This window comes from Pelodiscus sinensis, chromosome 7 (genome assembly GCF_049634645.1).
Source record: "Pelodiscus sinensis isolate JC-2024 chromosome 7, ASM4963464v1, whole genome shotgun sequence".
NCBI classification, from domain to species: domain Eukaryota; kingdom Metazoa; phylum Chordata; order Testudines; family Trionychidae; genus Pelodiscus; species Pelodiscus sinensis.
Window position 1 is genome coordinate 11,074,025 of NC_134717.1, and position 18,491 is coordinate 11,092,515.

Genomic DNA, 18,491 nt, shown 5'->3' on the forward strand with positions numbered 1-18,491 from the left:
CACAGGTCTTGGTAGCCTGTAATAATGTCAGATTAATAAAAGAGCAAAAATTGTTTGATGCCGAGTCTAGCCCTTAAAGTATCGGTTTGTACTGCACTGAAAACAAAATGCAAAGCTAGGTAAAGCAGAGCAAGTGCAACCTGTTCTGCGGTGCCAATAGGGCTGCCAACCTTCTAGAATTAAAGATGAATCTTTCATTAAAAATTGCTGTGAACTCCAGGAATCTGCCCATCCAAAACTGGCAGTCCTAGCTGACAGTAAACTTCCATATTTCAGCATTTAATGTAATCTGAATAGTGGATTTAAGAGAACCTATATAATTTCCCTCTACTGTTGCTTGCTAGATCATGGGTATGTGGGAGTAGGGGACAAGAAAGGGTGCACTTGCATACTCTGTGGAGAATTGCTCCAAGTCTCTTGTCCCCAGAGTAGCGACACAAGAGGCAAGGTAAATTCCTCCACCATCCTGGCAGCTCAACCCTAATGTGGAGGGGCTACTTCTGAGAGGGATTCCTCCTCCATACTCATTGACTACTTAGGGTCTCAACAGTTACTGAGTTGAGAGATCTGGGAGTTATTGTGGGTAGTTCTCAGAAAACATCCACGCCATGTGCAACAGTCAAAATGTCAAACAATGTTAGGAATCCTTAAAGGTATAGAGAATATCTTACTGCTGCTCTATAAATCCATGGTACACCCACATTTTGAATACTGCGTACAGATGTGATCGCCTCATCTCAAAAATTATCTTCGCATTAGAAATAGTTCAGAAACAGGAAACAAAAATGATTAGGGGCTTGGAACAGTTGCCCCATGACAAGTGATTAGATAGACTTGTACTTTTCATTTTAGAAAAGAGGAAACTATGGGAGGATATAATAGAGGTCTATAAAATCATGACAGGTATGGAGAAAATGAATAAGAAAAAGTTGTTGTTCCTATAACATCAGAACTAGGGGTCACCAAATGAAATTAATAGCAGTTTTAAAACAAACAAAAGGAAGATTTTTTTTCCTCATACAGCGCACAGTCAACCTGTGGAACTCCTTGCCAGGGGAGTTTGAGAAGAACAGGACTTTAACAGGGTTCAAGAAATAACTAGATAGAAAAATTCATGGAGGTTAGGTCCATCGATGGCTCTTAGCCAGGATGGCTAGGGGTGATGTCTCTGGCCTCCATTTGCCAGAGGCTGGAAATGGATGACAGGAGAGGGATCATTTGATGGTTGCCTGTTCTGGCATCCAGCACTGGCCGCTGTTGTCAGACAAGATACTGGACTAGATGGACCTTTGTTCTGGCCCCGTATGGTTGTTAGGTTTAAGTGTTAAAGCCATGGGGCGATTCAGGGTGGCCGTTCCAGGCCCTGCACTTTGGGAGGCTCTGTGGTGGCTGCCTCAATTGTCTCAAGGCAGCCTGGGAGATTACTTGGGGGGAACTGGTGTGGGGTGGCAGCAAAGGTCACGGTCCCCCACTCCCACTGCTGTCCGGTGCTGGAGTGACTGGGCAGCCTGCTCAGCTTTGCCATACCACCCTCTCCCGTCCACTGTGCTTGCCTTCACTGTGGTAGCAGGTAGAGCACCCTGGCCCCAGGTCATTCTGCTTTGCTGATGCCACAGTAAAGCAGAGCTCAATGGGCTGAAAGAGGGCATAGGGGCTCTCTAGGAGGTACTAAGTATTGACTGCCATTGGCTTCACTCCTTCCGCCTGAGGCTCCACCCCTTTCAGGAGCATGGAGCCAGGTGCACCCCTTTCCCCCCCACACAGATCCCTCGAGAGCCCGTGCATGCAAGCCCTGCTCTACAAAGAGACTAATGTCTGGGAACTCTTAAGAGGCCCAATCAATTCACAGGCCAGCCTTTTCCTTTTTATATCACTTTCAGTGGGATAGCCCAAGTTTCGCTCTGACAGTGCCTTCAACCTATTAACTCCAGCCAGCACTTGTTTGTAAAAAAAAAGTGTTTGTGCTTTTTGGAATGTGAGATTATTGAAAGTATCATGATCTTTGCTTTGATCCGGAGAGTTGTGTGTTTGCTGAGGATTGAGGTGGCTTTTTTTTTCCCTGAAATCTCATAATAATGACGGAATCCTATTAAGGTGCGTGGGTGTCTTTTTTTTTTTTTTTTTAATTTCCAATGGTCCCGATACAGTTTTCTTTATTTTAAAAATTAGAGGAACAAGAAACATGTTAACACTGAATTCTGCAGCCCTTAATTGCAACTATGGGAGAGGGGTTTCCTGATAGGCAAGGAAAAGAACGGTGTTTGCAAACATTGAACTGTCTGTCATAGAGTAAACCTGCCCTCTGCTGTTAAAATGAATCCTATCATGAAAGTTTTTTACATTCTGATTTTGTAGTCCGTTTGTAAAAGATGCCTGGAGAAGTTCATTACTATAGTACGGAAAGGTTACACTGTTCGGAGTGGAGCTTCTGACTGACTCTTCTGCACAGTAGCTCCGTGAGTGCTGCAAGAGTTCCTCCCAGTCATCCTCCTTGGAGAGCTGTATAGCTCGCAAGTCATAACAAAGGGATGTTACCTGAAAGCTGTTGAGCTGGGAATAGAAATTACACCTTCTGACCTTTTGTTCACAGCAACAAACTACAGAGCACAGGGCTCGTGCAAACAAAAATATAAGCACTTTCTAGGCTCTTGGGTTATTCAAAGGCACTTTGCAGGGACCAGACTACCTTATTGCTGCAGATATGCTGTCTGCCGTGCAAAGCATTCATAATAGTAGCAGCCTAGTATCTTAACCTGATTTTAGTTGTAAAAAGGTAAATAACTGTTCAATATCTTAATGCTATGTGCTGTCCATAGGTGTCTGTGATGGTTGTCTGAAGATTAATATTAAACTGTAAATTATTTTGCTTTCTCTACAGTTACAGCATTTGTTGCACAGAGGAAGTTGCTGGGTGTACACTTAACTTTCCAAAGAATTTCATCCTGTTTGGTGTGGAGAGTGAATCTTCTCCCACACCTCAGTCCCATTGTCCAAAGAAGCTTGTTTGAGTTAACACTGACATGTTTGGCCCTATGATAATTATCAGAGCTCCTGGGGAAAAAAGAAGAGTTGCCAGCCTATTCATCTCATTCATTTTGTTCCGTTTGGAAATTCCAGTGAGGGTTCAGTGTGTGCACAAGTTTAAGGGTATGGAATGGTTCACTAAGGGGAGCAGGTGCCGCTTCTGTCACTCTTCAGTGTCATTAGGCTTCTCAGTACCCTTCTCGGTCATACTGATTGAATCAATTTCAGTCTGGTGTTATGGAAGGTTATTGTGGCTTTTTTTTTTAAATGGTGATTAGCAAGCCATTCTCTGACCATCCCATGAACCTATTACACACTTGTCAGATTGTTTTCCTTACTGTGTCCCTTACGGCACTTTTCTCTGCTATTTATAGATATGTGAATAGTTTAAAGGAAAAGCAGTCTGCCTTTCTATCCATTTTTATACTTTACTGTTCCAGCTGAATCCTGCTGTGGTTTCTACTCTGCCCACTTGTTCATTGGGCATCTGGCAATGGATACATTACCACTTTATACAGCTGAATTTGAAACAGAACAGAACCCTAGTTTATCAGCCAGAAGTAGATGGTTCCAACCTAATAGTTCTGTTCAATATCATTCTAGTCTGTCACTTATCAGTTGACCTAATATACATGTAAGCAGGGTCAGGGTAAACTCTATTCTGACATCTAGTGGCGAACTGTGGCAAGTGGTGCAAAGAGACTTCAGGGGCTGAGCCCAATTTGCATAGACACACCCACCCTGTCTAGTATGTGCCACAGCAGCCCAAATCGTCACTTTGGCCACTGTGGGAGCCCCAGTCTCTCTGTTATTGAGGCAGAGGGGATAAAAGTGTTGTTACCCTGATTATGTGAATCAAGGACAATGGAATGGTGGAACTGTTTATGACAGAGGGATTTGCCATAAACTAAGTAGCACTCTCTAGACAAGGGGCATGGGTTCCAAACCCAGTCAAATTGAGAGAGGTTGGGGACAGGTCTTGGTACCTGGTGGTGGGGCCCTGTCTGAGGGCCTAAACAACACTGATTGCACTCCCTCCTCTCTCCACTGTGGAATATCAGAGTTAATTTAGATTCCATTAGGAGTCTAGTTTTGAGCTGTGGAGCTAACTTTGCTGTGGGCCAGTGCTAAGGCTCCTCTGTTATGAGCTGAAATCACTGTGTGCTGTGGACGAGAGCTGAAATCACTGTTGCTGAGCTGTGGACAAGAGCTGAAATCACTGTTGCTGAGGGGAGCCTGGCAAGAGCTGAAATCACTGTTGCTGAGGGGAGCCTGGCGCTGTGCTGCTAGCAAAGCAGTTTGCAAGGGGCAACCAGCAAGCACAGGTGGACAGTAGATGCAGCTGGCGGTGGCCTGTGGCTGGTAGGAGCGGCAGCTGGTGGAGCAGCGGCAGGAGCAACCAGCTGGCAGCCGGGAGCGTGGACTGAGGCGGTTGGTGGATTTGCGGAGCCGGACAGTGGAGGCGGCTTACCTGACGACAAGTGGAGTGTGGCGGAGTGACTCTCGTTGACGGTGGCGGCACGGAGAGGTGGAGCCACCGCCGGGCCACGTAAGGTGCATCGATCCCCACCCCTCCAGGTTGGAATGGTGAAACCCTGCCGGGTGGACTTTTGAACCCTGGGATGGCACTGACCCAGGGCTGAGACTCTTGGGGTGTTGGACTTTTGGGACGTTGGGGAGATTTGTGGCTGGGGGGAGGGCCGTTGCTCATTGGGTTACCTCATGTTATTAAAGGTTTGCTACTCTACTGAGGCTCTGTGCTTGCGAGAGGGGAAGAATTGCCTCTTTTGAGGCACCCAGAGGTGTATGTAAGATTTCCCAGGTCACTGGGTGGGGGCTCGAGCCGGTGTTGTATTACCTCGTTGGGAGGAGACCCCTAGACACTGAACCCGGCCCTTGCTGCTGCTATTTACTCGGCCTGGCAGAAGGGTTACATACAGGAGCGGTAGGAGGGCTGTTTGAAACTAGCTTTGGGTAAAGTGTACTTACAAACAAACGCTCTAATAAACTGTGCCAAGCTGAGCAAAATGGACTAGTAGATAACCAGAGCACTTACCTCAGTATCATGTTGGTTTTATTTTAGGAACTCCTGCTGATGCTATATTTAGGATGAGACTTAAAGATGCAAGCTGCTTTCATTTTACAGACATTCGTTTGACCACATTACTCCTGTTTTCATGTCTTGCTTAGTTTCCTGCTTCAGTTATGTAGGTTTCAGTTTGTTCTAGGTCTCCTAGCTGAGATGACTTCAAAACATCCCCTTTTGGAGGGGGGGTGACAGTATAAAGTGGAAATTAGTACTGGCAGTAGTTTTTGGCCTTGTCTATGCTGGCATGTTTGGTCACCAAAAGGCAAGTTTTGGTGACAAAACAGCAAGAGCATTTATATTACAGTACAATTTTTTTAAGGTTTTGGGGGAGTGGGGAACACCTACTTTCAGCAACAAAAAAAGTCCAACCTTGCAAGACACTTATCTTTTCCCCTCCCTTTATTGTCAACAGAGCCAGTATGGACTCTGCTGGCTGTTTTGAGAGAACTGGCTTCTGCCAATGTCCCACAATGCTTTGCCCTGCTGGCTGTGTTCAGTGTTTTGTGATCTCTGCTGTCCTGCAGCCATGCAGTCCTCCCCTTTCAAAGCTCCTGCATGTATGATAGCTGAGTGAGCTTCTTCCTTTAGGGAACACTGAGCAAACCATTGGACTGCTCCTATTCTGACATACTAGGAACAGAGCGGCAGGCAGGGCACAGAGACTGTCAACGCAGCCCAGCATTCCTCAGCAGAGAGAGCTTGCCAAGCAGCTCTGCCTACCCACATTGCTGGGTTAGTACCCTATCGACAGATCGAGCAACATGGCCATGAAATGTTGACAACGGAAGGCAGAAACATTGGTTTGACTAGTTTTCACTTTTGGTGACTTTGATGTGTCAGCAGCACTTTTGTTGCCAAACCTTCACAGCATAGACAGAGCCTACCTTTAAACTCCTGCAAGTATGGTCCTGAAGCTGGATAGAGGGAAGGGTTCCTGCTGTACCTCTATAAATGATCAAAGCTCCAACTCATTAGTGTTCACTTGCAGAATCTTGCCCCTGGGAGAATCCTGTGCTGCTGATAGACAGAACAGACTGTGAGTGTATGTGGCTTGCATCTGCCTTGCAAAGCCTTCTCTTGCCTTGTTGGCTTAAAGTAAAGGGCTAGCATCGTACCTCTAGAGCCGCACGTAGCAGTGACCTGTCTGCTAGTCTCCCAATGTTCCTGCAGCAGGGGAATGTGGTCAGTTGTCTCTGGCTACTCCGCTTTGGGAACCTGGGTAGGGAGGGGTGCTGGATGGAAAGGGGCAGTGACCAAGCTGGAGACGGGCATGCAGCACACGAGTAGGGTGTTGTAGAGACTGTGCATCATCTTACCCCTCAGTTCACATGCAGATAAACTATGAAAACTAATAGTCTGTTATCTCTTGACACGCATACCTCCATACATACAACTTTTGGTTCCAGGTATGGTCCTGGCTGGGGCAGTGGTGGAGCTATGTTGCCAGGTATAGCCACTGATGTTTTTTCTGATGGGTGTTTTATCCCAGCTCTACCCCTCACGTGCATACACACGCACCCCCTCTCTTCCAGTCCTGTTCCTTCTCCTCCTCAGGCCCCCCCACTCTTTTTGCGCTCTCCTTCAGCCCTTTCCCCTAAGGCCTGCCCACCTACCACTGGTTCCTCTCGGGTGGTTGACAGGAAAGATGGGTGGGAGGGAGGACAAACAGCGATCAGCAGCTAGCACCAGGGCCTCACCAAGCACCTGTGGCTGGTGTGGGCTGAGCACCCATGGAGTTGACAGTTATGCTGCCAGGGACAGGAACTTGCTACAAAGGCACAGATCTGAGTGTAGTTGGCCTTGTTTCTCCAACAGAACCTCAAACATTGAAATGACAACGGGTAAGGCAGAATCCTCGTCCTGCAGATGCCATTCTAACAGGCATCAGAGGGGTAGCCATGTTAGTCTGAATCTGCAAAAGCGACGAGGAGTCCTGTGGCACCTTATAGACTAACTGAAGTGTAGGAGCATAAGCTTTCGTGGGCAAAGACCCACTTTGTCAGATGCATGTAGTGGAAATTTCCAGAGGCAGGTATAAATAAGCAGGCCAGAATCAGGCTGGAGATGACAAGGTGGATCCAATCAAGGAGGATGAGGCCCACTTCTAGTAGCGGATCTGATTTCACAGGCCTTGGGAGGTAGGCCGGTCCTTGCCCATAGACAACCCGCCAACCTGAAGCATATTCTCACCAGCAACTACACACCGCACCATAATAACTCAAACTCAGGAACGAATCCTTGCAACAAACCTCGGTGCCAACTCTGCCCACGTATATACACCAGCAACACCATCACAGGACCTAACCAGATCAGCCATACTGTCACTGGTACATTCTCCTGCACATCTACCAATGTATATATGCCATCATGTGCCAACAATGCCCCACTGCTATATACATCGCCCACACTGGACAGTCCCTACGTAAAAGAATCAATGGACACAAATCTGATATTAGGAATGGCAACATACAAAAACCTGTAGGGGAATACTGCAATCTTCCTGGACACACAATTGCAGATCTAAAGGTAGCCATCCTGCAGCAAAAAAACTTCAGGACCAGACTTCAAAGAGAAACTGCTGAGCTACAGTTCATCTTCAAGTTTGACACAATCAACTCTGGATTAAACAAAGACTGTGAATGGCTTGCTAACTACCAAAGCAGATTCTGCTCTCTTGGAATTCACGCCTCCAGATCAGCTGCTAGAAGTGGGCCTCATCCTCCTTGATTGGATCCACCTCATCATCTCCAGCCTGATCCTGGCCTGTATATTTATACCTGCCTCTGGAAATTTCCACTACATGCATCTGATGAAGTGGGTCTCTGCCCACGAAAGCTTATGCTCCTACACTTCAGTTAGTCTATAAGGTGCCGCAGGACTCCTCACCACTCATTCTAACAGGGACTCTTTAAAAGAAGTTTCTTCCCTGTGTCTGTTGGCCATTCCATGTCTATTCATTTGTTACATGGATGAATTTGCACTCCACGAACATGGCAACTCAGAGGAGGTTTTGACCCAGAATTCAGCTTTTGGGCACATTTCAAATTTCTTGGTGCCATTTTGCTAGCCTGTGTGTCACTGTCTCGACTACCGATTTTACTCTTCTCAGGGTGCAGAAATCATGGAAAATGCTGCTCAGGAGGAGTTTCTGTACACTCCAGTTTGTGTTTTACTATCATCTTTCTGTTACTAGCTGAGGAAAGGACAGCTGCCCTCCTTTCTTGATTCTCTCAGTATGTGCTGGAAACAAATGGATTATCTGATATGCTGATTAAAAGAAGCCAGGAGGGATTAACTGAGTCCTAAACTATAACATTTCCTTTAGGTTTGTCACCGACTTCAAATCTAAAGTAACTTCCCAAGGAAATGATGGCCCTGTTAAGACTGTAAACAGAAAACTTGGAGTAGAATGGAATTGATTTAAGGGTGTGTGGGTGAATATGAATCTGAGAGTTTATACAGGCTGTGGACAGGCAGGGAATTTTAAATCTTCAAAATAGAGCAGACGGTATTTCTTCTTCAAGATGTATGTCCCTGTGAGTGCTCCACTGTAGGTGTCAGGCTTGTCCCAGCACCACAGATCAGAGATTTTTCAGTAGTGGTGCACCGGACCATGCATGCGCGCTGGGCATCTTGTGCCATTCGAACCATTTCTGAGTGTGCGGTCTGGCTGCCACCAGTTCCTCCTAACCGTCCTCGGTTGCAGACGGAGTGAGTTCCCTCGCTTCACGTTCTGGGGAATTAAAAACAAGATTGTTCATACTTAGTAGTTAATTAGATAGTTTTCAGTAGTTATAGTTCAGTTTATTAGTGGTTGGGTTAGCTTCATTTTAAAAAAAGAAGAAAAGGGGAGAGAAATGACAGCTGTAGCTCTAACAAAGCTATGCCAGGATCACCCGGTTTCAAAAGCTGTGGCGCATGCCGCGAGCCCATGCCAGCTTCTGATGGGCATTCTTCTTGTATTCATTGCCTGGGTGAGGGAGATATCCCCCAGAAATGCCCTCACTGTTCCAAGCTTACGGCATGAGAGAGAAGGGAAGGGAGATGAGGCTGAAAATGCTTCTCTTTGACAAGGCATTACAGCCGGTTCAGACTGATTCCTCCCAGACCGTGGAACCCCTTGGAGCTGACAAAAGCAGGGACACTTCATCAAAGCCCTCACATACAAGAAAGAGGCTCTATCCTGCTCCTTGCCTCTGACGTGGGTTAGTACTGGCGATAAACTGGGCACAGCTCTTACTGCATAAGGCAACTTTCTCTTTCCCTACTAGGGAATTTTGTAAAGATTGTAGAAGTGAATTTAAGTGTGTGTGTGTGTGTGTGTGTGTGTGTGTGTGTGTGTGTTTTCTAAGAGCTCTCCTGATTTTGCACAAGTCACTATTTCAGAGAAACCTGATTAGTGTCCTGTGACCTGGCTGAATACCCAACATCCACTGCTAAATCAGTTGGGGACAAACTCACGTGAAGCTTTTCAACTCGAGTTGAGTCACAGAAGAAATAGTTCTACTAGCTGAGGCTCAGGCCCAGGTTGTCTTGCATACCTCAGCTCTAATGAGACAAAGTTACAAGCCTGTTTGATGGCTGGAACACATTTGATTCTACTGAAGAAACATTGGTTTAACTGAGGTTACATCTACACTGCAGCCTGACTGTACTGAAACAGCCATTCCTTGGTAGCCCGGGCTTCAGTGTGAGCTAGGTGCCCAAGTCATTACTGGGGGTTTCAGGCAGGCATGCGCAGGCCATTCTTAAGCCTGTGCTGCCACAAGCTTTTCTAGCTCTCCTCTGTCTACGCATGTTGCAATTACACACCTCAGTTTCAATGTAGACGTACTCTCCGGCTAAGTGTAACCGGTTAACTGATGAGCCTGCGTTCTTTGGTAACACTCGGCTACACGCAGGCTCCTGGCATGCACGGCTCCTGGGGAACCGCCTGCTGCCCTGCTCTGCTGTCTCTGATACAGAGGTGGTAGGTGGCAGTGGGTTTTGGAAGGGAGCTGACTTAAAATCTGGCTGCCTGCCCGCACCAGCTTCCTGGGGGGTTCACCTGCCACTCCACACTGCTGCCTCTGATAGAGGCTTAAAAGCTGGCTCCTCAAACACAGCAGCTCCTAGGGAGCCAACTGCCATGCCACATGTAATCACTGGTTACATAGTTAATTACACTCATTTTAATAGCCCTAGTCTACACTGCAATGTTTGGACTCTGGGTGTAAAAACAAACAAAAAACATCTCCCAAGTGCAGCAAGTTACAGCACTGCAAAACACTGTGTAAACTGGGCAAAGTGCTTGGAGACTCCCTCCCACCACAGTTAGCTACTCCCCTTGTGCAGGTAGCTCTGTCCCAGCACTCTTGCCATTGCCATACTTTCACTTGAACATGCTCCTGTGGCTGCGCTTTCATTGGAGCATCTTGGTCATGCCCAGATTGCGGCTGATTAAATTCTAATCCCCACCTGCTGCCTGCACACAAGCTGGGGCCATAGATCTTTTTTACAAACCGAGACCGTGAAAAACTTAAACAACAAATAGTATCTTAAAGACTAACCAAACGTGTAGATGGTATCATGAGCTTTTGTGGGCACAGCCCATTTCTTCAGATAACAGCAAAGTCCAGGAGATGGTGATCTTCACTATCAAGTGGCAGATGCAGCTTTTTTATCAGGTTTTGTCACTGACTCATTCTTTGCTTCTAAGCAACTAGTTTAACCTTCCTGTGCCTCCATTTCCCTGTCTTGTACTTAAGGACTGATATTCCCTCTCCTTTCTGTAAAACAGTAGAGGGCTACATAGATTATGACTTGCTGACCTACTGGAACCACTAACTGAATCACATGGGCAACAATTCTTTCATTTAGGATTTGTTTGCAAAAACGTTCATTTGGTTGTCCAATAAAATTACATTTTTCTGAATTTAATCATGTAAAAACTTGCACAGAGAATACAAGTTCAAAAGGCCCATTTTTTAAAGGAGATTTTCAGCTGTCTTAGTCTTACTGAAAGACAATGGAAATTTTAAACCTTAGATTCATTCGACACTATCTAGCTGTAGTAATTTTCTTCTAGGGCACTAAAATATTAAATACCTTGTAAACTCATTATTGCAAATGTGTCATCTCTCTCAGGTTATTAAAGGAAGCCTTATTCATGGATGTTTTTATTGCACTCGTTGCTGTAATATCTGAGACATCACAGCTGTCTCTGTCAATGAAACGTTGTCTAAGAAGCCAAGGTGATGCGTTAACAGCATTTCGTTCTCTTGCTGCCTGGTCCCACAAGGACAGTAATGAGTTTAATATCGAAGGCCCTTTAATGGGTCAGTGCAAGGAAGATGTGCAGATTTAATGAGCTGGAGCTATTGGAATTCACTTTTCTAACTTTAGTTCAGAGGTCTTTTGTATTGGTTAAGCTAAAAAGTCCAGAATGTTAGAACCTTACTTCAAATGAGCTAATGTCCTGACTAGGGATATTAAATAACATCTGTTATAATAATCGGGTAGCCACACATTTCTGATGGGTTGTACAGTTACTAAAATACTCAGTGGGGGTGGCAGTCACTGTGCTCCTAATTCCCTGCCCCACTCCCAGGGAGCCCCCTGCCACCCTATGCTACTGCCTCTGATACAGGGACAGCACTGGGTGGGGACAGGGGCAGGCGTGTATCCAAGGCAGCAGCACAGGAGTGGGGAGACAAGCAGCCCTGTGGGATCCAGTGCTTGTGGGAAGCCAGGTGTTAAGCCAGTCACCCCTCTTCCCAAGCACCGGCTTCTGCCTGCCTGCCCCCCCTTGCTGCCCCTTGCAGCAAGCGGTGGGGGGTGGAGGTGCATGTAGTCATTTGGGTTAACCAATAAGCCCAGGTATATCAGTTAATCATTTAAACAGTCATGAACTAACATTCCTAGCCCTGAATGCTGCATAGTTGATAGATATGAATTTCTCATTTACATAACCAGCAGCAAGTGTCCTGAAGGTCCTGCTCCAAGTGCCTTAATGTGAAACTTGCTTAAATTCCTTTTCAATTTCCTATTAGTGATGGAAGAGCTTAATCTTAACGGTGGGTCTTGCCTCTCACTGTCCCTGTGTCATGGAGGGGCCGGGACGGGGGTGGGGTGAGTGTGTGTGAGAGACAGAGAGAGAATGATGATCCAGTATTAATCCATAGTGTGTGACAGGAAACCCCTGATGATTGGATGCATCCTAACTGCCCCCCCCCCCCCTTCTTGCGCAGAAACTAAAATGCAGACCTCAGCCCAAAACTGAATATCATGGTTCCGCTGCCCTTTGGATTAGGCCCTTTGGGGATCGGATATAGTTCTGCTCTGAACAGTTGCTTTTAAAATGGCCCTAATATCTTAGTGATTTCCAGAGCAAATCTTCTTTATTCACAGGGAAAGAGATCAGGGCCTCAGATGCAAGACTGGCAGGGGAGGGGTGCCTCTAGGACCCAGAGTGTAGAAAATTGTGTCTGCTGTTGGTGCAGCTAGGGGGCCTGGGCATGTCATTTGAGCTCCCCGCTTCAGGTGCCAAAATGATGTGGGCTGGCCCTGAAAGAGATGCTCAAAGTTGGGGAGGGGGTTCCCTTCCCTTTAGCTGAATACCCTCCACCTATGATGAAACAATCTAGCCTGATTCTATACTTTCTCACGCATTGCGTTAAGTGCTAAAGATTCCCTTGACAAAGTCGTGTCTATGGGTTTGTACCGATGTAACTCAGGCATCATTATTTACACAGATTTTCTCATTTAAAGCATCTGTTTCCCTCTTGTCACTTGCAGTGACACCTTGCCGTGATGTAAATTGAAGGGGGCCTCGTGAGTGCTGTCTTGGAAATCAGCTGATGGAGGCACACGCAAACAACCAGCTTCCCTTGTGTGTTTGCTGCACACTGAAGCTTTGCTGGGGCCTGTGTGTAAACAGCAGCAGCAGAATTTAGCCCAAAGGTTAAAGCCTTCCTGTGCTATGTGCATGTTCTAGCACGTCTCTCTCTATTTGCTGCAGAAAGTTATTTGTGACCCCCAAAATATTGAATTAAGCATTGCTGCTTGTACTCTTGAAGCCTGAATGGTCCTGGGATGGTAATAGACTGATGCCATCAGCATCAATAGGTTTTGAATTAGACTTAAGTGTTCAGCACTGACGCTGGCAGATGTTTAAGCAGAGAAAATGAATATTGGTATGTACATAGTTCTGGTGGTGGTGTGTTACCAGCCTAAATTTGGTTCAGGAAGAAACAGTGGCAAAGCGTGGCCAAAAAGATCTTCATACCATTCTTGACCATTATGTATTTTGTTTCTGCCAAGCTGGAATTCATGTGCAAACAACACTATTGCACTGGGAGTGGTTAACTCACTACACAAAATTAATTTTCTCCTGTCTTTTCATCTACTGTTGTGAATGGGCTACATTCACCCTGACTGAATTGACCTCATTGGTCAACAATAATGTAACATACCCGTGTGTGTGTGTACCTGCCAAAATGAACTTTCCATTTCATGCCTCTGATGAAGCGGGTTCCAGCCCATGAAAACTTATGCCCAAATAAATGTGCTAGTCTTTAAGGTGCCACAGAACTCCTCACCATTTTTGCTGAAATAGACTAATATGGTTACCCCTCTGGAACTTAGAAAAGTTGTTTATAGATGGAGCATTGCAAAAGTTACTGGTATTGGTTTTGAATCTCTCCACCTTCTAAAATATAAGGTCAAGTTGCCTAACTACTGTGTGTAAGCCACTGAATGATGAATCATTTTTAATTTTGATTGCATTACATAAGAACGGCCATTCTGGATCAAACCAAAGGTCCCTCTAGCTCAGTATCCTGTCTGCTGACAGTGCCCAATGCCAGATGCCCCAGAGGGAATGAAAAGAGCAGGGAATCACCAAGTGATCCCTCTCCTGTCATCCATTTCTAGCATCTGACAAACAGAGGCTAGTGACACCATTCCTACCTGTCTTGGCTAATAAGTATTGATGGACCTAACTTCCATGAACATATCTAGTTCTTTCTTGAACCCTGTTAAAGTCCTGGTCTTCCCAACATCCTCTGACAAGGAGTTCCATAGGTTGACTGTGTGCTGTGTGAAGAAAAACTTCCTTTTGTTTGTTTTAAGCCTGCTACCTATTAATTTAATTTGGTGACCCCTAGTTCTTGCCTTAGGGGAAAAAGTAAATAATTTTTCCGTATTCACTTTCTCCACACCAGTCATAATTTTTATAGACCTCTATCGTATCCGCCCCCCCAGTCTCTTTTTTTTAAAGCTGAAACGTCCCAGTCTTTTTAATCTCTCTTCGTATAGCATCTGTTCTAAACCTCTAATCAAGGTACAAATAATTTGGATGTCTGGACACCGCTACTTTCTAAGGGGACGAGGCAAGATTTCATAGCCGTGACAGGTCATGAGATTAGACCTTAACTCTGTCATGGGACTGGAACATGTCAGCCCTGGTGCTTGAACTGTTGTAATAGAGAGGGAGGGCAAAGAAGTATTTCTTGTGATTTGTTTCCCCTCTTCTTTTTACTGAAGTATTTTGGGAGTTAATACTTCAGTCAGAGGAGATGAGTTAGTGGGCACAGTGCAGGCGAGGTCAACGTTACATGATCAATGCATTTGATCATGTAGTTATGCATCTGATCACATGATGGGACTATTTATCACGTGGGTGCAGAAAGAAAGGAATTAAAAGCATGAGCATCACCACATATATGATAAAAATAAACTATAGTCTACAGCCCTCATAGTGTTATATTACTGCCTGTTGCCTGTGCTGCAATTAACGCTGAAAAAGGCCATGCTTTATCAAAATTTTAAGTGCTGATTCCTTCATTTGCCTTCTAAACAGTGCACTAGCCATTTTCGGCTCACTCACAGAAACTTGCTGTGTATGTTAGTTGATAGAGAATCCTCTTATGCTCCCTATCAGCCTCTGAATTTCATGTTCCTTTCTTCACTTTACCTTGCAGAAGAAGATGCCTCCTCTTTACTGTCCAGAAAAAATAAAATGTTTGTATTTCTTCTGCTTTTTCAGATAATGAACCCAAATTTTATCCAAGAAGGTGAGTGAAAAAGCTGTTGCACACTGCAATGTTTTCCTTCCATGCCAGCTACCCAGGTGTTACAGAGAATTTCATAGGGCTTCATCACAGTGACACATACTAGGGCAGGCCCCGCATTGACAGCTTCCTAAGTAATATTGGCTGGGTTCCAGGGTACTCGGTGTGAGGAGGGTTCCTCCTGGCCCCAGAGCCTCCTCCCAACACCCCAAAGAGGCAGTGTGGAGATGCATTGACCCAGGAAGAGCACAAAGAGATGGTGCCTCAGGCTAGTGTGATCTCCCCAGGGCTTCTTACAGTGAACGGGAAGCTCCATCTGTTATTACGATGGGTAGCGCCGTCTCCCCCAGGGCACCAGCACTATTCAGCAGGCAGCGGGGATCACAACCTGCTTCCTCCCATCCATTTTCCAGTGAATTGCTGCCCAGACGCAGAGAAAAAATGCCTGGTCTTGGTGCTTTCCAAACCAAAGAAACTGCTACTGTGGGAGGCCCTGGCACGTTGGGCTTCTTGCAGGTCTTCCACCTCTGCATGGCAGTGCAAGAGCCACCACAGTCTGGCTCTTAGTGAAGTCACAGTTTCAGCCATTTTCCTTCCAGCCTCTCCTGTCCTCCACGTTGGGTACAAAAGTTGTGGAGGCATCATTCAGGCACATGATCCTGTTTTAAAAACCCACGATGACTTGTATGATGCTATGCTTCTGTTCAAATATGGGGACTAGATGGAGGAACTTTTCTTCTGCTTGGCTAAAAGGTTGTGTATGTTTGTGTTTTGCTCCAGTTGCTCCAGAGTTTCTTGTGCCATTGGTGGATATCACCTGTTTGCTTGGGGACACAGTGATGCTGCAGTGCAAAGTCTGTGGCCGGCCAAAGCCCAGCATAACCTGGAAGGGGCCGGATCAAAATATTCTCGACAATGACAACAGCACAGCCACTTACACAGTTTCATCCTGGTAAGTTCATGCATTGGAATCCCAAAGTGTTCAGGCGTGTATTGGTTGTTTCCTTCCCTTCAAATGAGGTGACTGCACCAACCAGACCACAAGACATGTTAAAGATGTGAGTATGTAGGCCAGCTTGGCGTGCTGCACTAGCAGCACGTTATCTATGCTGGCTATAGGGGATCCAAGTTTGGAACTCAGGTGCAGTCTGCAGTTCCTCAACCTGACACAGGCTACTCTGGTAGAAAGCAGTGGCTGCTGTGGCTCTCTAAGGACTTCCTCCACCACTTCCAAGCAGAGTGTCGAGGCTGTTCCCCACTCTGGTATGACAAATGCAGAAGTGGGGACCTACAAGAGCACCCCAAGCCTGGTCTCTACAGTCTTTGGTACAAAAAGTTCCTAATACCTGGATTTTGGGGAAATCCGCTGCCACCACCAAAGTAATTCCAAGAAAACCAGGGAAGAGATCACTTGGGGAAACCTCTTCCCTAAGGTAACACTCTCCCCTGCCCCAACCTCTGTTTTTCCCAACTCCAAGCAAAACAGAAGGGACCCACCGACAGACCTTCCAGCACACAAAAATCAGCCAGTACCAGTTAATTTAAAAAAGAAACATAACGTTTACTATCAAAACAAAACTACAGTTGCAAGCATAGTAAAGTGGGTAGATGGAAAGAGCCACCAATTGATCGAGATACTCAGGGGGACCTCCCTGGGCCAAAACTTTAGTTACAAAACAGGAAAAAAAAACGCTGGAAAAAAAACAATTACTAGCTCAGACATTAGTTCCAAATCCCCAAACCAGGAAAACAACAAAACCTGACGGACTAGCTATTCCCTACTTACACGTTGTAGAAGTCCGTTCTTGGAGAGAGAAGTGTCTTCCATCTAACTTAATACCTGGAAGAAACTGCTCTGCTTTTCAGACAAAGGAGGGAAAGATAAAGATTCCTTTGTCCCAGCTGGAAACTCCTACCAGCATGGTTATTGGCTGACAAGATACCTGGCTAGGGACAGAGTGAACCCTTTAGTCACAAGGTGCTAGTCAGCACTCCTGGTTATGACACAGAGCATTGATGGTCTCCAGGGGAAGTCATTGCTAACTATTCTTGGACAGACAGGGTCAGCCGCAAAAGTTCCATGTGGGAAAGGAAAAAATATAGACCAGAGAGCTTTATAATCAACTTTGGGCAAACCTCACAGGCTCTGGAGTTGGAATGCAGTTCATATAAGCAGGCTAAGTTCAGATGTTCATCTACAGCTTATCTGAATTCCTCGGGATCACAACATTGAAGTTTTCTTTAAAAAAAAAATCAGCACATCTGCTTCTGGTGCAGCTGTACCCTGGGAATGCACAGTCAGGGAAAATAAGAAATCAGAAGTCATTGTGCTCATTCATCAAAACACCCTGCCTGGTCAAGAGATTCCCCTGGAGACCATCAGTTTGTCAAGATTGCCCTTCCAATTCTCTAACTTGCCCTGCTTGCACATGCTTGGCAGATTCATTCCCGGTGGTACTTTGTGTGATAGTCGCATACAGGTGATGTGTTCACATCGGTGTTTTCCCTATATATTATTATTTTCTTTAGAATTTGGATGTGTCTTGTCTTGTTGCCTTGATTCTTTTTTGAACACCCTCCCACCGTGCTGTCAAACTCATGACTTCAGACCTAGTGTAACCTGGTGCCCATTTATTGGACCCAATGAAACAATGTCACAAGTCTGAATTTGACCCAGTACAATGAAAAATATCCTTAGTCTGTATTTTTCTCCCTTTATCTCCCTTGACATCTTTTATCTGTGCTCATCGTACCCTCTAAGACAAGGCAGACAAAAGCCGGATGCCAAACAGCCAGATTCAGCCCTCCTCTGTCCCCAGCCCAGCAGGAGCCTCAGGCGGGCTCCTTGCCTCCCATGCCCCCACCCACATCTCAAAGCAGCAAGCTGCGGGGGCCATGTGCATCTCTGTGCATCACATGCTCGGGGGGTGGGAGGGAGGCCCTTCATGCGCTATCCCCACCCTCAGCCCAGTCTCGCAGCTCCCATTGGCTGGAAAATGGCCAATGGATGCTGGCTGGGCCTTGCTTGTGGCCCAATGGGTGCATGGTGCGCAGAGACATTCATGGCCCTTGCAGCTGCATGTGGGGCGGTGGTATACAGGGAGAGTGCCCCACGGTCCCACTGGGCTGGTGGCCAGGAACTGCCTAAGGTAAGCGCCTTCCAGCCAGAGCCTGCACCTGGCACCTCACCCCCTCTTGCATCCCATCTGCCTGCCCCAGGTGACAAACCACCCCAAGTCATCATCCTCTGCCAGACCCTTCACCCCCTTCTGTGCCCCTCCCTCCTCCTGCAGCCATACTTGGACTCTGCACCCCCTTCTGCATCC

At 46.2% G+C, this 18,491-nt stretch overlaps 1 protein-coding gene across 1 annotated transcript in view; it reads left to right on the plus strand.

The window, feature by feature from the left end:
* The window catches only part of KALRN (kalirin RhoGEF kinase), a 790,448-nt gene that overhangs the window by 751,175 nt on the left and 20,782 nt on the right, over positions 1–18,491 (plus strand). Inside the window, exons 52-53 of the mRNA XM_075933149.1 lie at positions 15,141–15,168; positions 15,946–16,117. Coding sequence (XP_075789264.1) covers positions 15,141–15,168; positions 15,946–16,117 — 200 coding nt within the window. The remainder of the gene's footprint in view (positions 1–15,140; positions 15,169–15,945; positions 16,118–18,491) is intronic.